Source organism: Theileria orientalis, chromosome 4, assembly GCF_000740895.1.
Source record: "Theileria orientalis strain Shintoku DNA, chromosome 4, complete genome".
Lineage (NCBI taxonomy): Eukaryota > Apicomplexa > Aconoidasida > Piroplasmida > Theileriidae > Theileria > Theileria orientalis.
The window spans coordinates 1,801,245-1,823,811 of NC_025263.1; the positions used below are offsets into that span (position 1 = coordinate 1,801,245).

Genomic DNA, 22,567 nt, shown 5'->3' on the forward strand with positions numbered 1-22,567 from the left:
ATGGCAGTGCTGGTGCTAACAGTGTTGCAGGTGGGCTACCTGGGCCTGGACGTGAGGGACGCGCAGCTGGGCGAGTCTGAAATTGAGAGAATTAAAAATGCGCCGACGATCTACGACACGACCTTCATCAAGGAAATGGCAAGGCCAAGTAAGGGTGATATCAAATGCCCACTATACACGCCTATTTCAGATTTAAGTAGATTATCCCCAACCAACAAACCGACCACTAATGGCATTTTCAGTTACGCGGTTGCCCGATTTGATACCACGGACCTTCAACTTGCAGGAGGACTACGTCCACTCGTTTCCAATAACATCGATGAGATCAGTAAGTTAAATTCACCGGTTACTTGGCAGCCACTAATAGGGTGGCTTTAGCAACAGTGGCTAGCTGTCTTACTAATTGAACTTAGGATAGAGAGTTGGAGGACCTGAAGAGGGAGTACTTGACGATCGAAGGGGGAATACACCAGCAGACTCTCCCAGTATGTTCAACTAGAGTATCCATTTACCATAGCATCCAGCAATCTCGTATGCTAACCACAATAATGTAGGAAATAAGTAAAAGGTTCCAAGTGTCTGTTGACTTTCTAGGTTTGAAACTGTCTACTGCAGATTTTACCCATTTATACACATAAGCATACTATTTATCTATTACGCTACTGTTGCTAGTACTAACCGCTAGTTGATTAGTGTTGCTACCACTAACCTCTAGTTGACTACTGTTGGTACCACTAGCTAGCTAATACACTCTATAATTACTAATACACACTACCAGTTATTAAGTACATTACGGTTACTAATACTAACCGCTAATTGACTACTGCTACTAGTATTATTGTGTAGCTCAGAGATATTGAGTGTAATGCTGTGCAGGCGATGCGTGTTGCAGATTGGGAGCCCATGCGCCAATCGACCTAACAAAGGAGCTGAGGGGAATAATAAGTTACTCGGCAATATGGGACCTGTTGCAGTTTTTGAACATCTGCGACGGGGCTGAAATTGAGCTTTTTTATCCAAGAATGAATTTGAAGGAGGTTCGTCTTAGTCAACGCGTTTATCACTTTACCCATTACCAGTTATTTAGTACACATTAGACCACTGCTTTTGGTAGATACTATCGTTACTAGTACACACTTCTGTTACTAATACACACTACTACATAAATGTTACTACTTAGCTGTTACTACCTAGCTAGTAGAATACTGGTACTAGTAGTAGTGTGTAGCTCAGTGATATTGAGTGTAATATGGAATGCAGGTGGCACGCGAGCTCAAGGTTGGACTGGACAAAGTCTACGAGTGCCTAAATAAGTTAAAGGTAAAGGCGCCCTTTGGAGACGATACAAGGCTGAATTTAACATGTCTGAAGTCGTTGGAGTACCACATAAATAAAGTATAGAGCAGAGTGTGTAAAAAATTAAGCTTGTTCCTGGAGAGCATCCTCGTTGATGGCGACCTTTTCATCCGCGCCGAGCTCCTTCTGGCCAATGCCACTCACAATTATGTCAATTCTCAGAAGCATACACGCCTATGTAAATTATGATAACATGTTACTGTCCACTCGTAGCTGTAGTAGTTAGAGATAGGTAAATAAGGGTGGTGACTACTTTGAATAGAGTTAAATAGCTAGGTGAACACGCACTGATTCAATTGCTGATTTGTAAACTTGCTCCTTGACTGCAAAGGTGTCAAAAAGGTTCTTCTTGACCACGTCAACGATTTCGCCAGTTTCTCCGTCAATGCCCATGGAATGGGAGCCGGCAGCGTGTAAACTCAAAAGATCACTTATGACGCGAACTGAAAGTGTTATTAGTACATGGATGCATATTGCCACTATATATATACAGCCACTATACACCTAGCTGCTACTATTAGCTAGTATTAGCAACTAATACTAGTACTGGTAGTATTATCAACTACTAGTAGTAACTAAATGGGCCAATGAAATTACCTGGGTTGGCTCCACAGTTTTGTGCCAAAGTCTTCGGTATTATCTCGAAGGCCTTGCAGGCACTTTCGTAACTTAAACGCTTCAATCCACTTTTAACTATTAAATGATTAGTGCCTATTACCGACTGTATAACTATTGTGTGTAACTATTAGTGGGACTTAAATGTGGTAATAGCTATGTGCGAAGATACGTTGAATCTGCTTGTTTAGGTAGTTTGAAACGTAAATCTCAGTTGCTCCACCACCTGGTAATAATTTACAGTTTGATAAAATGTTACGGCAGACGTTCAAAGCGTCATACATGTTCCTACAGGGGAATTGATACGTTTTACAAATTTATCAGTGAATACTATTAAAGCTATCGTCATCAACTAGTAACTGTCTTAGTGTGAATTGACTGATAACGCACCTCTCAACTTCATTTAATACGTCCTTGGAGCCTCCTCGCAGCACTATGGAACAGGATTTGGTTTTCTCGCAGTCGACAAAGTAGGAGTAGTACTCGTCTCCGATCTTGTCGACGTAGAAGAGGCCGCACGAGTGGCCCACGTCCTGCTTCGTGATCTCCTCGGGACGGTTAACAATGGTGGCTCCCGTGCATTTTGCAATTCTGTTGGCGTCACTTTTGCGTACTCTGCGGATGCAGCTGATACCAGCCTTGACGAGGTAGTGCTGTGCCAAGTCACTCACGCCTAAATTACTCAATCACTCTTAATATCTCTGAGCTACACAATAATACTAGTAGCAGTAGTCAAGTAGCGGTTAGTATTAGTAACCGTAATGTACTTGATAACTGGTAGTGTGTATTAGTAATTATAGAGTGTATTAGCTAGCTAGTGGTAGCAACACTAGTCAACTAGAGGTTAGTGGTAGCAACACTAATCAACTAGAGGTTAGTACTAGCAACAGTAGCGTAATAGATAAATAGTAAAAGCAACAATGGATAAATAAAAACGCACCCTTTTCTGTTACGACCACGTTGCACCCGGAGTCAATGACATGCTGGCACATCTGTCTGATTTCAGACTCCTCCTGCAAAAGAAGCTCATTCCAGGCCTCCTCGCTAGTAATGTCAACCATGGTCTGACTCTCGCCCTTCTTGTACTCGAGGGTGCAGTCGAGGATAAGGACCCTGGGATTTGCAACTCGCCTGCTCATGCCGGCGTGCGTCACGTCCTTGTTTATGAGGACGCCGTCGAGGACCTTAGAGTCCTCAAGAAGGCCGCCGGGCACCTTCTCAATCTTAATTAGGCGCTTAACGTCAAGATAGCCACTGGAAGCGGGAGCTGCGCCATTGGTGCCGTCAGCAGCGTTAGTGGCAGAAGTGGAATATTTTTGTGAGTTGTAGTAAAGTTTTAAGACCGATTCGAGAGCCAGCTTCGATGTCAAGTTCCCCCAACGACTGCTCAGTTTCGTTCCGAGACCTAAAGTGGTGATAGTGAGTGATGATAACAACTAGCTACAGCTAGCTAAGTGGCTGGGCACTTACACGACTCAACGACTTGCAACAACTTGTCGTGGTCAGAGAGATCAACTTCAATTGCAATTTGTTCCAGAGCCTTGATCGAGTCCTCGAGGGCGTCCATCAGGCCCTTGACGATCTCAGTAGGGTGTATTTCCTTCTTCAGCAGGTTCGTGCAGTTGGAAAGGACCTGGCCGCAAAGCACAACGCAGCTGGTGGTTCCGTCACCAACTTCCTCGTCCAAAGACCTGCTGAGTTCAATCAGTGACTTGGCGGCAGGGTTTGCAACATCAATCTATATCAGTGTGTGACTGGAGTGAGTAGGTGTGTGTAGTTTTAATGCTAATACAAACTCCGTTTATCCATACTAATTACTATATACATAATACAAAGGAGTAGATGGTGATGGGAATGAAAATAATATAGTTAAATAGGTATAATCACCTCTCTGAGAATGGAATTCCCGTCGTTCGTAATAACAATTCCACCCATGGGGTCCAGTAGCATCTTTAACATAGACCTAGGACCTAGAGTAGTCCTCACAATCTCAGAGAGGGCTTTGGATGCCTGAATGGTGGCCAATTGGGCCTTCCGGTCAGTTTCCTTCTTAAATGAAGGCTTAAACACAAGAACAGTAGGTTGCTGCATCTTTTAGATGTATACAATTAAATTAAATGGAGAATTGGGATACTTTTACAACAAAAAATAAAATGGCAGTGTTAATTTAAAATAATTTACAGTTATTTATGAGATAAATTGACTATAACTTAATATTGGTGATTGACACAGAAAATTGTCAACATTAACTTGAAGAAAATCCAGGATTCCACCGATAAATATTATTTAAATGTTAATTTAAAGACAAATAGCCAAATATCATTGAAAGATAATAATGTATTATGGCCATTGAATATGTATATGGATGGGGAAGTACTCAACACATTTGAGCATCTATTTATAAATCAATGTACATTTCGATTAATTTGTGGTTTCAAGCACCGAATAATATGTGTTATGAACTTTTATTGTAATTTAATGGGTTTTTTACCTGTCTCTACAAATAGTTTAGTTGTATCATACTCACGGAACAATCGAACAAGATCCTCTCAAAAATTGAGGGATTGAAAAGATAATTAAAATTTTTAACATTGTTGTAAAATATACCATGGATTCACTCCATAGTGCCCCTAATGCCTCCCAAAACAGTGGTATTCCCAGCGCCAACAGTAACAATGGAAGAAAAAGGAGAAAGTTAAAGAGAATGATATCCTCATCAGGTGGCCACTAAATAAAAATTAATTATTGATGTGATATGAGATTTATTCAGTAGATTTCACACATTTCTAACAATAGAATTACACACACATGAACGCGACTAATTGAATGTGTAGACTCGGATGATGATATGATCGAGGTTCGAACGCCCACGAAATCGAGTTCGAATGAGGAGAAGAGAGGGTCTGAGAGACCGAATAGTAACGGAAGCGACGCGATCAGAACACCCAAAACAGTGAAGAAGCAGAATGTAGGAAGGGGACAAGTGTCAGATGGGAGAGATAACAGCCCCGAAAGAGAGAAGCTGTCGGAGTCCAGAGATGAAATGAGGTTGAAAAAGGAAGTGTTGGCAAAATTGAACTCGTTGGAAAACTTTTACACAACGTCACAGGTAAGGAAGATAAGTATGCAGTACAGCTATCGCACTAAACCGGATAAGTGGTAGTTAGTGGAGTAGAACTGAGTTAAAAGGAGTTGTATTGAGTGTGCATCAAGTAGTTACGGCAGGAATTGACTTATTAAATTAGGAGCTGAAAACGTCGATTCAACAGCAACTTAACACGAGTCTGGACCAGTACATAGGCTGCATTAAGACGACGCAGTCGCACGGAGACCTGAGGAAGTTCAGCGACCTGAAGATGTTCAAGGCGCTTAAAAATTATCAGCAGTGCGGAGTGCACTGGCTGTCAGTGGTACACGAAGTGCCCTACGCATCAGCAATACTGGCAGATGAGATGGGACTGGTAGGTGGATAAGTAGGCGTAGTAGCTAGGAGGCATGGAAAGTAGAATGCAGCAAATAATGGCGTTTAGGGTAAAACGGCGCAAGTGTGTGTGTTTCTAGAGTACATATATCGCATACATGGTACAAGTGCCACGCCGAACACAAGTTCAAGCAGCTATAACGGGACGCCGTCAAGTAGAGCAAGCGGCTCTGAAGAGTCGAAAGGATCAGCGGCTTCGGATGAGCTGCAATCAACAAGTCCGATGAGTACGAAGTCAAACGTGGAGTCGAATAACTCGAAGGCCCTGAATGCATCCCTGAATACAGCCCTGAATGCATCCCTGAATACAGCCCTGGACACAGCCCTGAATACAGCCCTGAATGCGGCCATGAGAGCAGAAAACGAAGTCACGCCGATCAGCGCGTACACTAATACGAACACGAATACGGAGGGAAGCACGCCGACGACGAGAAGACCAGGAATAACAATAATCATAGTGCCGCTGAGCGTGATGAACAATTGGCTGAGAGAGTTTGAAACGTGGACCAACTTGGGACCGAAGGTGGTGATATTCCACGGAAACTACAAGGAAAGAATGGAGCTCCTGGAGTCGATTCTGGAGAGAATGTACAACAGTGAGATCTACGTCATCATCATGACGCTGGGAATGTTCAAGGAGGTGAAGATACTGAAGCACTTTGAGCCCTTCGAGTACCTGGTGATCGACGAGGCGCACTCCATAAAGAACCCGAACACGGCGATGTACAGGAAGCTGCTATTCTCTCTGGAGTTCAGACACAAGCTTCTGCTTACAGGTGAGTCACAGCTGGAAAATGAGATAAGCTACATACTTACCGCCTACGTACTACTACAGTTACTGGTACACACTGCTGGTACTGGTACCAAATACTGGTATTGGTACGCAATGCTGGTACTGGTACAAAGTACTGCCTAACTAGTACACACTTTTGTTACTAGTGCTAATAATACTAACCCCTAGTTGACTAGTGTTAGTAGTATTATTGTGTAGCTCAGAGATATTAAGAGTGATTGAGTAATTTAGGTACGCCGATACAGAACACAATGGACGAGCTGTGCAGTCTTCTGCAATTCGCAATGCCCTACTCCTTCGAGTCCTCGAAGATTAACCAGGCAATAGAGAAGATAATCAGCGACACAGAGTATATATACTCGATATACGAAAATCACGCACTGCTGGATGAACTGCTGGGAAAAACAGCAGGAGCAACAGAAAGTGGTGAGAAGAGAAAGGCAGTTGAAAGTGAGAATAAAGGTGAAGAAGTGGTTGACACGCCACTAAAGATTGCAGAGGTAGATAGTAGTAGCACTGGTCAACTGGGAGTTAGCGCAATGGCGGACTCAGGAATAGCAGATTCAACAAACGCAATTACCACAACGAACTCAAGTAGCACAACAGACTCAAGTACCACAACGAACGCAATTAGCACTACGAGTAGCAGTAGCACAACGAATGCGAACACGACGAGTAGCAGTCAGGGGATGGCGAAGAGTGAGCAGGGGACAGAAAGCCAAGAAGCAGTAGGGAAGATTAAAAATGAACTATACACGTGCATAAACGACATAATAGAGCGCAACATGAATAGAATGGAAATCAGCGAACACCTCAAAATAATACAAAAGCTGACGACGCCATTTATACTAAGAAGACTTAAGAAAAATGTGATGAACGAACTCCCGAAGAAAAACTCAGTGTACGTGCCATGTGAGATGGTGGGAGTGCAGCTAGAGATATATCAGCGGTTCTTCACGTCAAGAACACTTAACACAGTAGTGTTGGCAGGAGCAGCCAGCGCTGAGCAAAGCAGAGTGGGAGACAGCGACGGTAAGTAATTAGACTAGTAGAAGTGGTAATGCCATTAATAGTAGATACTACTACTACGATTACTGCTAGTAGTAGTACATCCACTATTACTACCAGTAACATTAGCAAATACTCCTTATATAGTTAGTTATTTATTACTATTAGCACAACCACTACTTCCAGTAGTAATAGTACAATTACTAGTGCCAGTACTAATAATACAACCACTAGTGTCATTAGTAATATTGATGAATAGCACTTTTATAGATGGAGAAAATTCATGCGCCGATAGCGATGACACGAAGTATGACATGGATAACTTGGAAAACACCCTTAATAGCCCGGACAAGGAGGTGATGAAGCCAGTGAAGGGGAGTACGACGGAAAAAATGACATATAAAATATTTCAACTGAGGAGAATATGTAATCACCCACTACTGGTAAGAGGACTGTACTACACGGAAGAGCAGATAGAAGAAATAGCAAAAATAGTAGTAAAAGCACAATCAGTACTTGCATCAAAAGATAAAAATAAGGGAAAAGAAAAAGATAAGGGACAAGGACAATCAAAAGGAAAACAGTCAGATAAGAATAAGAGTAGTCAGAAGGAGAAAAGTGATGAAAAAAAAAGAAACAAGGAACAGGAGTTGGAAAAAATGAAACAATATTTGTTATCGCTGTCAGATTTTGAAATATATAATGTTTATCTGTCAAACGTAGGTAGATCAAATACAGATTCGGATCTGGGATCATCAGAGGAGCAAGAAACAGAGCAAGGTGCTAAAGTGGATGTAAAGTCGGAGGTGAAGGCCTTAGAAGCACCCAGAAAGAAGAAAGAAGTCAAAATGGGATCGAGGAGTGGCAGTAGTACCTGTAGTGGAGGGGATAGCGATGTCGCTAAGGGAGGTGGTAGTGATAGTGGTAATGGTAGTGGCATTAATACTGGCAATAAAACTGGTAGTGGTGATAACGTTTGCACTAATCAGGGTGGAGGTATTGGCAACAAGAGTACTAATAATACTGGTATTGGTAACGGTATTGGTAATGGTATTGGTAACGGTAATGGTAACGGTAATGGTAATGGTAATGGTAATGGTAGTAAGAGTGGTGGTAGTGGCAGCACTAATGCCAATGCTGCCATTAACAAAGGTGCCACCAGAGATCACAGTGATCAGTCGAGTTCAAGCTCACTGAGTCTGAGCATTGGGAACCAGTGGGAGAAAAACGAGTACCTGATAGAAGAGCACCTCTTCTTCGAAAGCGCAAAGATAAATAAGATGTTCGACCTGCTGACGCTGATACTTAGCAGGAACGAAAACGCGCTGATATTCTCCCAGTTCACAAGCTACCTGGACATCATAGAAAAGTGCTTCGAGCTCAGAGGAATATTCAACTATTTGCGGCTGGATGGGTCGCTGAACGTGAAGCAGAAGGAGGAAATCCTGAAGTTGTTTAGTTCAACGAGCAGAGGATCGAAGGAAGATGCAGGATTGAAGAAAAAGGCTCTAGGGAGTGAGTACATGGCAACAGGAAGTGAGGACAAGGCTCTAAGAAGTGAAAAGGCAACAGGAAGTGAGGGCGAGGCTCTAGAGAGTGAGGAAAAAGCTTTAATAAGTGAAAAGTCAACAAGAACTGAACAGGTAACAAAAAGTGAAGAGGTGGCAGTTTTACATGGTAGCACGGGTGCCAGCGAGAGTTTAACAAAGGAAGAGGCAACAGTCACAGAAGCACTTGGGATTAGCACCAGTAGATCCACGGAGTCAACGAGCAGGGCACGGACGAGAGTAGATACGGGCTACAGAATCATGCTCATAAGCACGAAAGTGGGAGGAATAGGACTAAACCTGACGAAAGCAAACAACGTTATACTGATGGACCAGAGCTGGAACCCGCACAACGATCTTCAGGCGGAAGACAGAGCACACAGAATAGGCCAGGACAAAACAGTAAACATATACAAGCTATTCACAAAAAACACAATAGAGGAACACGTTATCTTCAAGTCAACAAACAAACTGTACCTAAACCAGCTGTTCAACGAAGCATAGACAGGGAAGACTGTAAATCGACAGTAATAATGGAGTTGTATAACTGATACTGTAACCACAATTAATGGATTGGTACACTAATATTGTGTAAATTGAATAGTACGTGGTAGTTGCATGGAGATGTGGAGTGGGAGTAGTGAGTGTTAAATACTGAGTAGTGGTAGCTGCAGAGTAAAAATGCAATAACAGATAACTAGTATACCAAAACATCGCCGTTGACGCTCCTGCCAGTCCTCAGTTTCTTAGAACTGCCAGTCCTGGGGACGAAGGACCTCCTGCCGCGTTCAACCAAGTGTCTGCGGTTCTCAGAAGGGTTGAACAGGTACATAGCAATAACAGTCCTTCCGTATTTTTTATTCTTGACACCAAAAAGCTTATCGTTTATGACCTAAAGAGAACATGGCAGTGGTAAATAAGAAATAGAAACAGTTACTGGTAAAATATAAATGTGATAACTACGGTTAGTGTGCACTACGAGGTGTTAACGTTAGTATGGTATAGTAGGAATGATAGGTGGATACGTGAGGTAGAAACGAGAGTTCCTTTGGATATTCAACAACCACAATTGCGTTATCGTTCAATATTTTACATTCGCTTATGTACTGAAGAATTTATTAATAAATGCATGTGTAATGGTAGCAGTGGTAGTGATAGTAAATCTATTTAAGATAAAGTATATAACAGTGTGTGAATTTAACTGAGGGTGAAGTAAGAACCTGCAACAAGTCCGAGTATATTACCTCCTCGTAGGGAGGAGCAACAAACATCAAATCAAATTTCTCATTAATATTGTACAAATAGGGTGAGTTTATAAGTTCCTACAAACAGTTGTTAGCATTACAAGTGGGCATATACAAGATTAGCAGCTAGCAAATAAACAATATACACTTGGAAAGCAAGTTATGTAGATAGGCTAGTTAACAATTGAGCAGATAATTGGACGAGTCACTAAGTAACTGAATTAAATAAGTGGGTGAACAAACAATTGAATCTGATCTTATTATCCGACACTTATCTTGAAAACCACACTTGATGGTGTTTAAGTTAACAGCCTAAACAAGGATTAGTATCCATAAGTTAATAATTCAACTAAAATAAGGCAAAAAATTGATAATCAACATTTGTTATGAAAAAATAAATAAAAATAAAAAGGAATAGTTGATATAATAAACAAACTTTGAGACACTTGAGTGAAATATCGACAAAAGTACATTTGTGAGAACCATAAGAAAGTGATTCTAATCCGAGAGAACCAGTGCCACAGTACAAATCAATAACACTGAGAACAAATTAATGAAATGAGCAATAGTTAGTAACTGCTAGTGCTACTGATAATAGATAATGATTATTAAATTGTATGTGTGTTAATACAAATTAATATAATTAACTGGGCTGATACTAACTTGGTGGTCTTGTCGATTGAAAAAAGACTCAAGCTCCTTAAGAAGTTGAACACACTTATCTTAACCTGTTAGAATATTAACAACTGTTCATTTAATAGTAATAACAGCTACCTATACAATATACAATAGTAACTAATAACATGTGTAACACGGGGAAAACAGTAGATAGCGGCCGTGGACACAATAAAGAATAGGAGCTAGTGTATACTCTGGACATGACGGGCCTAACGTAGACCGGAGGTATGCACAATTTGCGCCCTCGAATAGAGCCTCCACAAATCCTCAAGTTGGAGCAGAACTTGTACGAGCCGTCTCTGGTAACTCCCTGTTCTATGGACAAATTAGTGGTAATATAGTGGCAACTATTAACTGTTTAGCTGTTTATAGCTGTCATATAGTTACTTGTTAGTTATCTAAGTGGTATAATGCGTAAATTGTACACATATATGGTGTTACTTTTTGGGAACTGTTGTAATTTGTAGCGCGTTTTAATGTTTTTACTGATGCTTCTATCGATAATCAGCTTCTCGTCATATTTGAAGATTCTTTTAACCGGTTTTGATTCATGTTTAGCCTTATTCTGTTTGTTGAAACCGTCTCCCGTATCGTGGAGGGTATGTGTAAAAAATTCACTGTCATCGGATTCTTCAAAATAGCCATTCAATTCAAATGGTTTATAACCAATAATGCTATTTAATTTATTATTTTTATAAGAATTGAAAATATTAACTGGAGTGTGATTGTTAAAACTGTTAACAGATGAAAACAAGTAACCTTCTGCTATAAAACGGCCAATAATACAGAAATAAAAAATAAAATACATCAACTATATAATCAAATAAGTGGAAAATAAAGGAAAAGGTGTAAAATACAAAGTAATAAAAAAAATAAATTACACATTCCTCAGACCCAATTTAACTATAAGGTTTGTTTAAATACATTTATAATTAAAATATGATATATTATATGTTAGGTTTACCGCTAAAAACTATTATAGACAAAAAATTGTAGTTAAAATTGTTACAAAATATACGTAAATGATGTTAAAATAATATGTTTACACCATTGAAATTACAGGTTATTTCTGACTAATATAAGTCCATAAGTTCATATTTACTCTATAAATAATATATAATTAATATTTAAATACAATAGATCAATTTTTTAGCATTTTTATACGATTGAAACTTGTATATTAACCTAACAAAGTTGTTAGTGGTTCCACCTACTGTGAAATGACCTTAATTTAAGGTTAGGTTTTCAAAACCTTACATAAACCTTGATTTCGGTTTAAATCGTTACCATCTCTGTTCTAGAGATTATAACTACAATTTGTTATATAACAAATTCCTATTAATTTCCCGTTTTCTTTGGATCACTGCTCTTGGCCAGATTCTCCTTGGATATGTCTTTATTTACTTTCCCGTACTTATTCCACTCTCCGGATTTTTTAGAATAAACTTCTGTGAGGCCATCAAAATAAATAAATATGATTTGCTCTTCAATCGACATGCCTTTAGGGTACATGGCATTAAATTTAGAGGTATCAGTTTCGGAGGGATTAGATTTGGACGTATCAGGTGTTGTAGAACCATATTTCCATAAATCTTTACCTTCAATCTGAATTAAACTACAATTAGTATTATCTTTGAAAGTGTATATATGTTCGTCAACGTCAAATTTGTGTTCATACTCACTGGTAGTAAGTTCTATAGTCTTGGTGTTATCGTTAGGATCAGCTTTGAAAAGTTTAATATGATTGTGGTATTCCTCAAATTTTGATTCTTCAGAACTATTTTGAGGTGATTTTGTCTGAAGATCGTTAGGTTGATTGGCTGGATTTCCTCCACCAGATGTTGGACTTGTACCAGTACCTTCATTAGCTGGTGGAGTGGTAACTGGTGATCCAGCTCCGCCTTGAGTACCAGTTCTAGCAGCTTGAGCGCTACCAGATGTTAGACTAGCTCCACCCGCGGGTTGACTACTAGCAGATTGACCACTGGGTTGGTGGGAGCCGGTCCTGGCAGCTGGAGTAGATTGTTGTTGAGTACCACTCTTAGGTGTAGCTGTTCCACCTGTACCGGATTTACGAGTAGATGATGATCCACGGGATTCCACTAGATTCCGTCCACTGAACAACAAGAATATAAAGAGTCGATACGAAACAGTATTGACCGCTCTAAATATATTCATTCAGTTAGATGTGTAACAGATAGTTAACGTCTGGTCGAGTAATCAACTATTCTTTACACATCAACTACAAAGTTCCGACTTTTACAGAACTAGTTGTTCGATGGCCTTAGGATTATTCTGAGTGACAGTCAGATAGATTCCATGGTTCCAGAAGGGATGCACTGCGTATCCAGGCCATATCCAGCCAGGTTTAAGAAAAAAAGATAGCCATGGGGCAGGGTGCTAACGAATTAATAATTCTTAATGGAAATAAATAAAATAAAACCTAAATAAATAGAGCGATCCGAAGAGCTCTTCGTGTTTTAGCAGAAATTTGTGGCAGTTTCACACACATTCGAGAGAATAAGTGAATAAATTAAGTAGATCTAAATATTCTGTAACTAGTGTGTACCTGTGTTTTTGACGATTAATAAACCTTTGAGTGAGTTAAAGGTATCTGCGATTAAATCTCGGGGTGTTGAAATTTATGTTACGACAGTTGTATTGTTGACTGGCAATATATTGCGATTAAATATCAATGTAATAGTTAAGGAGATGAATATAGTGAGTTTATGACATTAAATTTATAAATGGTCATATCCCTTTAAACTTATTTATGAGTGTAAAATAAATTTAAAGAGCTGATGTGAGTTAGAGCCTTGAAATTCCAACCTATATCTCGGTATTTCAAACTACATTAGATCAGTGGTACATAAAACTTAAAGTGTGTTAAGATTATGATACATGAAGAGTGAACAGTTATTAAAACAACGGCAATTTTAAATCAGTGATAGTGTGTGATTAACACATCCCAAAACACTAAGCAATAAGAAACTGTAATACCATAATTCAGAACAAGCCCAATTTGTACCACTTGGTGTATAATCCTGTGACAACCTTTACTTAACTTCTCTCCATGACTTGCAACAACAGTTGTAAAGTCCGCAGGTCATCAAACCGCAGAAAAAGCCTTTACAGCCGTGGCAGCCATGACGTACACGAGCAAAAGTGACAATTTTCTCGTTATCCAAATGTATAGTTACCCTGTTATCGCCCTCAGTGACAACCTTACTTGATAATGCTTCAGTGTCGGTTGTTTCCCAAAGATCATGATCACCTAACCTGACCTTATAAAACTTAAAACCTTCCTTGACAGTATATGTTTTATAGACTCCTGCTGTCCTGACAGTGTAGAAAAACGTTTCAAAATTGGAATAAACATTCAGGGCAAGAGCGTTTGGCTTGGTTGTATCGAACTCAGTCCAAGGGGCACTTTCATCCTTGTAAAATCTTTTAACACAAGCGTCCAAAAATATGGAAAGCATAAACATTCCACGGTGTTCATAACCGTTCACGATGACCTTGTTTGCGTACTCTGCAGGTATGTCAGTTCTCCATAAAACATTCGCACCGTACTTGACAGCAGAAAACCTGTACAGGGATTTACCGATGTATGTCATGGTCTTGCTCTGTGAATCAAAGTTGTATTCAAACTGATCTGTCTGGATTCTGTTATTTAAGTCGAGTTCATAAGGTTTCTTGTCAGCGGATTTAAGGGGAGGGGTTGAATGGACCTGGAAACTGGTATCAATAGTTGGAGGAAGGTCAGTAGAGTGTGGAGGATGTTCTTCTGAATGATCTTTCTGTTCGTCTCGAGCAGTCTCATTTTTTGGAACGGTCGTTTTAAATAGGTGTTCATAATCATAATGTGCAGTCTGTGGAGAATATTCATGCGACTGTGGGTCGGTTTTCAAGGAAGTATCTTGTGGAACTTGAAATGGTTGCAGAGACGGTGGAGGCATTCCAAGCACTGCCCAGTCTGGGAATAGAACTCTGGACCTTGGGTTGCCGTCCTCATCATACCTCAAAATAACCCTGTCACCATATTTATTGTCTTTAGCGCGCCAAATGATTTGACCCTTCTGCAGTATTTCATTAATTAAAAAAGGCTCCCTAGCCTTGAGACTGTGTATTCCTGTTCTAGGGTCGTAGGTATACATGAGTTGATCTGTGCTTTCGAACCTGTCAATGTTTACTGTGATTAAAACTGAACTGCTCACCCCAGTTGATGGATATAGCTTCGGTCTCAACACGACCTTGTCCCCAACTGTTAAAAGCTCAAACTCCAGCACGTCCTGGCCGATAAGTGGTTGTGTAGGCCTAATGTGTGGGACGTTAACTCGGAACGATGAGGTTTGTTGGCTGGGCACGAAGTCTCGGTTGGTGTACAGAAAGCCGGGTGGGCGGTACTTTCCTGCGGTTCGACGAGGTGGGCCGGGGAAGTGCACATCTACTTTAGGTCTCCCGTTTATTTCTCTGTAAGTCACCATATTCGGGTATCCATCACCCTTGTACTGCCACAGCCTGTTGTGGCCGTGCCTCACATCAGAGAACAAGTACGGGGGTCGGGACCTAAAAACAATCAAGTCATTTTCGTATGATATCGTGTATCCTTCATTGCTAAAGTTTCTAGAGATGTCCAGTGATATAAAATTCCCGTCGTATGAATCGTTTTCGTATGTTGAGTAACTTGATGAATGGTCGGACCTGAAGTGTGTCGGCCCGTATCCTCCGAATTCGTAACTACTATAATTTCGAGGTCGTAGGCGAGGGTGAATTCGCGGAGGAGGTTCAGGAGGGATTTTTCCTCTGTTGGCTACGTGATACCTAGATCTTCTGTGGTGACGGTGTCCGTATCTGCCGCCGTAGTACCTGTTATTACTGTTGTTCTTGTTCTGAGCAGAGAGAAATTGATGGGTTTGCTCAGCGGCAGGTACTCTGGAACTACTAATCTCGATGCAAGTGAATAGATCGAGTTTCCACAGAAGCACTAGTGCCAATGCTTCATACCATGACAACAGATTCATAATGAATCACATTTCACATTTATATGATACATAAATCTTCATTTGTACTAAGATTTTTGCGATATGGTCCCATTAGGGAGGCGGGGCTGGGAGAGTAGGAACCAGCGCCGGGAGCTACAAAAAAGTGTATACAAAATATTCAATGATTTACTTCCGTGAGATTCCAGCCATTATCCATCAGTAATTAAATAATAAGCCATACTGGTGCCAAATTTAGTGAATTTGTTGGCTTTGTTAGCACTCAATTCCTTATTTTAGATAGGTACGGATGGGGATCAGCGCACTTAAATAAAAATTAATAAATTCGATTTTATACAAATTAGTACATTATATTTGAATTCACACTGTATATAATAAATTAGTTATATATTTTAGGGCATTTTGTGCATATAATACCTTAAAATCTTTACAAAATTATAAATTATTAGACAGTTTCTACTATTTCTCAAATATCTATATTCAAATTACATTACGTTAAAAATATTAAAACTACATTTAAAACACTTTATATGTTACAATTATGTTACAAATTACATCCTTAAAGCCCATATATTGCAATTAAACCAGAGCCAGCACTAAAATTAGGACCCATTTAGCCGACTCGCCTACCGGGTTGGTTGCTCTCTCTATCAAGCCTTCATAAATTTTGAGAACATAAAAGGTGCCCTTATAATTCCCATTATGGCCTTTTTTATCCCCTACGAACCATATCCCAACTGCGTGAATATCTTGTAGTTATTTATCCATGAAACAGGCATCTGATAGTCTCAGGAGTTAAAGTTACAGTGTTTTTATGCCACAATTTACTCACAGTTAACTAAAGTGCAGTTAACACTTTTAAAAGTGGCTTTTGTTTCTCGGCTATTTATTGAACTCTTAGGCACTATTACTGAGCTTTATTAGATCATTAGGATTGTTTGGATCAGTTGTGAATAATAATATTTATATTCATCGCCATTATCGTCATATGTATGATATTCTGACATTTATATCCCTAAGCTAAGTGAATTCATCCCAGGGCATACCGACTCCTTCATTTTGATATTTTTTTATAACGCCTGCCTCATATACATAAATATAAGCTTTTCTGATGCCGTTAACTTCCCTTACTTCTACTTTATGACCATGATCGCATAGTTCCTCTGATCTCCATATTACGTCACCTTTCTCATTTATGCTTTTAAAAAAGAAGCCATCTTTGGGTTCATATATTTTTGAAAAGCCGTTGTCCTGATAATCAATTTCTGCAGTGCTTTCCGTTCTACTAATATCAACATCGACCAACTGAAACTTAATTTCTATATCTTCAATCTCGTCATCAATGTTAAATACTCTAACTGTTTTTATGCCCTTTCCGGTTGTTTTAACGGTTACTGTTTTGGAATATTTTCCATTCTTAGGCTCCCATATGGTATTGCAACCGTCTATGATCTTGTTGAATATGTTGATGTTTGTAGCAATGAATTTAATAAACCCAGGATACACCCCAAATTTAATGCAGTCAGTGGTCTTTTTTTGTTTAATGTCAAGAGTAATTAGATTGTTTTCAAGCTCAAGATACTCGGGCTCAGGTTTAAACTCTATTATCTTCCATCTTCGATTGACTTGAGATATAAAAGCCGATTTTTTGTACAATATGTGTATGGCATTTGCGTATTGATTCGGATTGGTGGTGCTCCATATCATCGACCTATTTTGTCTAAGTATTTTAAAAAAATGCCCTTCTTTAGGTGTAAAACTGTCCAAATTTTCCTCTCTAATAAAATTAAATAAATCTCCATTTATTATAGAACCAATATTGAGAACTATACCTGTGTTATTTAAATTTGGAGGCTGTTTTAAAGATTCTATCTCGCTCTCTAAAAGTTCTTCCCGAAACCTCCATTTACTACGCCTGTAATATAAAACTATCAAATCATTGCTAAAATTAATAGCTATTTCATCCGGCTCATAGAAGCTAACAGCACCTGGGTAAAAGCCTCCTTTTTTAACCTTCCACACGGTCGATCCTTGGGCCCTAACCTCAGTACACTTTACACCTTTTTTAAATATATAATGTGTTTCGTTTTCACCAACCCTTCTGAAGTTGTATTTGGTGGCATCATTGGGTCCAGTGCTACCCTCTGTAACAATTTCTAGACCTCTAGGCTCGCTTTGTAAAATTAAATCTGTTATTTCATTTTGGCCGCCTGGATATGTATTACCTACACAAACAACTATATTTTGTTTATTTCGAGATAAGAAATAAAAAATTATAAAAATAAACTTAAAAGGTAGGTTCATACATGATTAAATCATAAACATACTGGAAATCCATGTAAGATTCCATAACCATGGGGTTATTTATAACGGTATTTAATTAAACAAATACCATTATTTAATAAATGGCAATAAACTTACGAGAGTTATTTGGGATACAGATTCAGAGATGGATTCTGTAACATTTAGGCATAATAACAGCCAGATGTGTGAGTAATTTCAAGTTACACATTAGATCTATAAATTGGTCGGTGTGTGTTTTCACTTACACATTTTGCCCAAATTTGGATACAACAGTAGTTACAATTATTTAAACTTGATCCACCAGTTATATAATGGTTTAATGCCTATATTAATTAGCATACGACATTTACAACTATTCTTGTGCAATGATTCAACATAAATTGTAGCTATTTATGGTAATATGTAAAATACATTTTAATAAAATTACCTAAAACTACATTTAAACCACGATACGTTATATGATTCCTCTTTTAATTTCCTTAGAAGCCTCCGTCTTCAGACGATAAACCAACATTAGGTGTGTCTTTAAACCATCATCCTCTACTAGGGTTGAAATGTTTCGAGGTGATATATTGTGTTGGTCAATAATCCACAAGGAATATATAATCTGGATGTTGTTAAGATGTATGTTAGCGGTGTTCAAATTGGTCTTGGTCATTATCGGTAGTTGTGTCTGGCGTTTGATTGGACTCAGGTATAGATTGTGAAACTGTGTCCTGGCCAGTGACCATAGAACCCGCGTCAGGCTTCTTTGTTGCTGTAGCTTCAGAGGCACCTTCAACTTGTTTCTTAGGTTGACTAGGAACCAGTTTACGTTTAATAAGCTCAAAATCTTCTTCCTCGTCTTCAGAATCAACAAAATCTAAGTCCACCCTTAAAGACCCTGTCGATCCAGGTTGGGCTGATGCCGCCTTGGCTGTGAGCGCAGAGGTAGAAATGGTACGGGGCTGAGCTCGTTGGGCAACCGCACCAGCTCTTTGGATTTGTGCCGTTACAGGTGAAGATACAGGTTCATTATCCTCATCGTCTTTGGGCAACTTGACGTCTGAGAATTCAACTCCATCTGGCGTAGTGCCTTTAGTCTGAGGAGGGTTAGATTCATCGTCGGAGGGAACTTTACCTTCAGCAATCAAACCCATGATCGGTGTGGTCTGACCAACATTACGATCGTGTTCCTGAAGAAGGCAGAAATCTACATCTTCACCTTCATCGTGGTCTAGGGAAAGTTGGATGTCTACACTAGCTTCTTTCTGAGCAGTTCCATCTTTAGTTAGAGCCGCGGCTTGAGAAGTTGACTGTTGTAATTGGTCCATAGTCAAAACTGCAGCTTGAGCTTCTTGGCCTTCCTGTGTTGGCTTGCCAGGCCCAGGAGCTGGAGCTGCTTCGGTGACTGGGGTAAATTGAGCCTGTGGAGTGGAACCATCCGCATTAAAGGTAAACTCCTTTCCGTCAAGTACAACAGTGATTGTAGTGTCCTCCACAAACACCACATGTTTAGGGAAATTGGTTCCGTCTCTACTCTTGTTGTAAGACCATATCACAATATCCTTATGCCTCACCTCAGAACACTTAACATTGTCCTTAAACTTAAATGTAAACTCATTAGATACAGGTGTATCCTTCAACTCATATTGTGTCGGGTTAATCTCTAAGTCGTTTAAGTTTTCTATTGGGTCGTAAGCATAAAATTTAATGTACAGAGGTCTACCAGGCCAATTTTCATCAGACTGCTTCTCGAATATAAATAGATTCGTCGCAAATACAAAAATCCTATTTTGGTGTCTGTAGGAAATCCATGAAGCATATGGGTCTTTGTGTAAAGTGATGTCGTGGTACCAAACTTGAGTGGTGTTATATGCCAGAAAATTACATTTAACTTCAGGCTTAAACTGGTAATTAAACACGTTATCTTCTGGCTTAACAACCATGTATTTGTCTTGATCGAGCTCTATGACCTTGGTGGTATCGCTAGGATAGGGTTCATACAACTTAATTTCTGGCGGGTATTCTGATTTATCCAAAAATGCAGTTTCAGGTGTGGGAGCCGGTTTAACGCCTGTTTCCTTTTGAGGTGAAACAACGGCCATAGTATCTTGTGAAGGTGGCTGGACGTCCGTTGGTCTAGAAACCTGTAAGCTGGCCAAGTTAGGATTGGGGACAATGACGTAGTTAGGGTCCGCTTCATCGTCGTCGTCCTCCTCATTAGCTCCATAAAAGAACACTCTCAACCTGGGACTTCCATCACTACTGTCTATTAAAACTTTTCTGGAATAGAGTGTTTCTTCTTCCGGCTTTGAGGGATCAGGTACAGGAGGCCAAACCACCCTACCATTGTTCCATACCTTTGTAAATAAAAATTCGGGCTTACAAATAAACTTTTGGCGATGCAAAACTGGATTTCTTTTATAGACAAATGCTTTAGTCGAATGTTTGATTCCAATGTCAAGTTGAACTAGGAATACATTATCCTCAGGTTCTAGTGTGAACAAAACTTCAGACTGTTTACCATCAGAGTGATGAATAATAGCCTTGTGTTTATCAACAAATTCCTCAGTTCCGTCTTCCTTGGTAACCTTATAAGGCGCAGAATCATATACATCTACCTTATTTGCGTATAGTGCCCGATTTAGAGTGTGCCACAAGACCTCCTTGTATTGTCTTACCAGCTTAAATTTAAAACCTTCCCGTGGGATATACGTATCAACATTATTTGCTTTAGTGTATTTAAATAAATCCGTACTCATTTTAGAATTAATGTTCAGAATAACAGATTGATCCCCTAAAGGTGGTGGCTTTGATAGCCTTTCGGTCAAGTTTTTCAAATAATCAAAGCGAGATTTCAATTCAGTAAAATCTGCACAATATTTTACAAGCAAGTCAACGAGTTGTTCTTTAGTCAAATTTTCCGGATCTATAATTACAGGTTCTTGGGTCACTTGTAAAGGGTGCTCAGGTGGCGAGGTTTGCGATGTCCCTGATTGAGCTTGGCCAGGTTGCGATAATTGCGATGTTACTGGTTGAAAGGCTTGATTTGGTTGAGGATATGTCGCCTGCGATGAGGAATCGTTCCATTCAGGCGAAAGTGACAAAACAATCATACCTGGTTTTTGCTCTTCATTAGGTGCAATCTGGGCCGCGGTATCCGCGGATTCCACTAGATTACTGCGATATAAAGCCAAAAAAATTACAAGTATCCATATTGGTGTGTTAAATCCATGGAAACCCATATAAAAGTTCCAGGAGTTGAATTCGGGGCAACCCCTGGAAAGACTATATGAATCAAATCAAATATGAGTGAGTAAAACTTATAAAACGGTTATATGACGTGTATTTTAACCGTAAGTATTCTATTGTACATAAACTAGCCATAATCGGAGAAAAACGAAAACTTAGGCAACAGGAAGGAGCGGGATCCAGGGCTGGGGGTGAAGAGTTGCCATAAAATAGTATATAATTTAGATAAAATATTAGTGCATGCTATGCTCCGGTATATTCTGGAGCTCAATGCTAGAGTAGGATATAAAACTGTTCAGAATCCTAACTAATCATTTACTATCTTTAAAAACTGACCATTGAGTTTCTGGAGTTCATTACCTAAGAAAATTTCCAACTTTCACGGCATAGGCCTATTATCAATATATATATAAATGTATTTATTTATCAGGGGCTCACTAGATTTAAGCTATGTGCCAGAGATGGATAAAAATAACCCACATTCCTGCTGGCTCTAATGTTGCCTTATTTGAGACCTTAACGTTTAATAAGCCCCTATATCTGTTGCAATTTTTTCAAGTATACTATTCAAAGCAATGTGCTTAACTAGAGCTTCTAAATTTAAAATGTAAACATCTGGTGGTCTCTATTCACTTCGTGGCTTAGTCTCGTTAGCAATTATTCATACAATAACCATCTATGTCAGTAATACAAACAGTAACTTAATTACCAGTAGTCTCGCAGAAGCCACAGAAGTTATAATAACTTATTGCTGAACACTAGTTGGGTCTGTGTTTTTTATGTGTCGCTGCTATACCTGCCAACAGAACCCCTAAGTACATTGGGTTTAAACTAATTTATATCAATTATGTTACCAAATTATTAATTACACATCCCATCTGATTATTGAACTGTCTAATCTCGAACGATATCTTAATTTAAAAATTTTAATAAAATTTAAGAATCATTTACTGAAACAACCTATTTACATAAAATAAACGAACAACATACATTTTTTGATGAAATAGAGATATTATTCTATCTTAATACACAGATATTATTATTAACAGGATTATATAGAGCTCGTTATATGTATATATATGTATAAATTGCCCACAAAAATGAAATACGTTCGATAATCAGCTTAAAATGGACACTCTAGGACGTTCTAGCGACAAAATGTTAATCTAAATCATCAATATTTGACTCGTGTGAAGTATACGTGTTATATTGAACAAAGGCATGTTGTTGCATGGGGGCAACAAGTAATTAAGACGAAATCATGTTTTCAAAGGCTCTTTTTTAATTAATTATTGGTACGAATT

General features: G+C 39.2%; 9 protein-coding genes across 9 annotated transcripts; 3 read left to right on the forward strand and 6 right to left on the reverse strand.

Annotated features, from left to right (window-relative positions):
• TOT_040000805 (conserved hypothetical protein) lies at positions 1 to 1,401 on the forward strand (the record flags this gene model as incomplete). The annotated part of the gene is made up of 7 exons (XM_009694444.1): positions 1 to 148; positions 243 to 328; positions 414 to 531; positions 577 to 604; positions 640 to 671; positions 877 to 1,037; positions 1,261 to 1,401. 7 exons carry the CDS (start codon positions 1 to 3, stop codon positions 1,399 to 1,401), a joined length of 714 nt encoding a protein of 237 aa, XP_009692739.1.
• Positions 1,402 to 1,620: 219 nt separating this feature from the next.
• On the reverse strand, positions 1,621 to 4,062 carry TOT_040000806 (T-complex protein 1 chaperonin; the record flags this gene model as incomplete). Its single annotated transcript, XM_009694445.1, has 7 exons — positions 1,621 to 1,835; positions 1,954 to 2,049; positions 2,144 to 2,259; positions 2,362 to 2,644; positions 2,912 to 3,376; positions 3,442 to 3,709; positions 3,859 to 4,062. The coding sequence occupies 7 exons, from the start codon at positions 4,060 to 4,062 to the stop codon at positions 1,621 to 1,623; spliced, it is 1,647 nt and encodes a 548-aa protein (XP_009692740.1).
• Positions 4,063 to 4,579: 517 nt separating this feature from the next.
• Positions 4,580 to 9,304, forward strand: TOT_040000807 (DEAD-box family helicase; the record flags this gene model as incomplete). The annotated part of the gene is made up of 7 exons (XM_009694446.1): positions 4,580 to 4,691; positions 4,806 to 5,080; positions 5,217 to 5,432; positions 5,502 to 6,357; positions 6,477 to 7,277; positions 7,524 to 8,168; positions 8,406 to 9,304. The coding sequence occupies 7 exons, from the start codon at positions 4,580 to 4,582 to the stop codon at positions 9,302 to 9,304; spliced, it is 3,804 nt and encodes a 1,267-aa protein (XP_009692741.1).
• Positions 9,305 to 9,497: 193 nt separating this feature from the next.
• TOT_040000808 (uncharacterized protein) lies at positions 9,498 to 11,648 on the reverse strand (the record flags this gene model as incomplete). The annotated part of the gene is made up of 9 exons (XM_009694447.1): positions 9,498 to 9,692; positions 9,826 to 9,906; positions 10,021 to 10,122; positions 10,288 to 10,356; positions 10,481 to 10,583; positions 10,708 to 10,772; positions 10,916 to 11,037; positions 11,164 to 11,352; positions 11,627 to 11,648. 9 exons carry the CDS (start codon positions 11,646 to 11,648, stop codon positions 9,498 to 9,500), a joined length of 948 nt encoding a protein of 315 aa, XP_009692742.1.
• Positions 11,649 to 12,060: 412 nt separating this feature from the next.
• On the reverse strand, positions 12,061 to 12,900 carry TOT_040000809 (conserved hypothetical protein; the record flags this gene model as incomplete). Its single annotated transcript, XM_009694448.1, has 1 exon — positions 12,061 to 12,900. The coding sequence occupies one exon, from the start codon at positions 12,898 to 12,900 to the stop codon at positions 12,061 to 12,063; it is 840 nt and encodes a 279-aa protein (XP_009692743.1).
• Positions 12,901 to 13,778: 878 nt separating this feature from the next.
• TOT_040000810 (uncharacterized protein) lies at positions 13,779 to 15,746 on the reverse strand (the record flags this gene model as incomplete). The annotated part of the gene is made up of 1 exon (XM_009694449.1): positions 13,779 to 15,746. The coding sequence occupies one exon, from the start codon at positions 15,744 to 15,746 to the stop codon at positions 13,779 to 13,781; it is 1,968 nt and encodes a 655-aa protein (XP_009692744.1).
• Positions 15,747 to 15,765: 19 nt separating this feature from the next.
• Positions 15,766 to 18,029, reverse strand: TOT_040000811 (uncharacterized protein; the record flags this gene model as incomplete). The annotated part of the gene is made up of 2 exons (XM_009694450.1): positions 15,766 to 15,860; positions 16,772 to 18,029. 2 exons carry the CDS (start codon positions 18,027 to 18,029, stop codon positions 15,766 to 15,768), a joined length of 1,353 nt encoding a protein of 450 aa, XP_009692745.1.
• Positions 18,030 to 18,658: 629 nt separating this feature from the next.
• On the reverse strand, positions 18,659 to 21,256 carry TOT_040000812 (uncharacterized protein; the record flags this gene model as incomplete). The annotated part of the gene is made up of 1 exon (XM_009694451.1): positions 18,659 to 21,256. One exon carries the CDS (start codon positions 21,254 to 21,256, stop codon positions 18,659 to 18,661), a length of 2,598 nt encoding a protein of 865 aa, XP_009692746.1.
• A 63-nt stretch (positions 21,257 to 21,319) lies between these two features.
• TOT_040000813 (hypothetical protein) lies at positions 21,320 to 21,574 on the forward strand (the record flags this gene model as incomplete). The annotated part of the gene is made up of 2 exons (XM_009694452.1): positions 21,320 to 21,323; positions 21,423 to 21,574. 2 exons carry the CDS (start codon positions 21,320 to 21,322, stop codon positions 21,572 to 21,574), a joined length of 156 nt encoding a protein of 51 aa, XP_009692747.1.
• Positions 21,575 to 22,567: the final 993 nt, after the last annotated feature.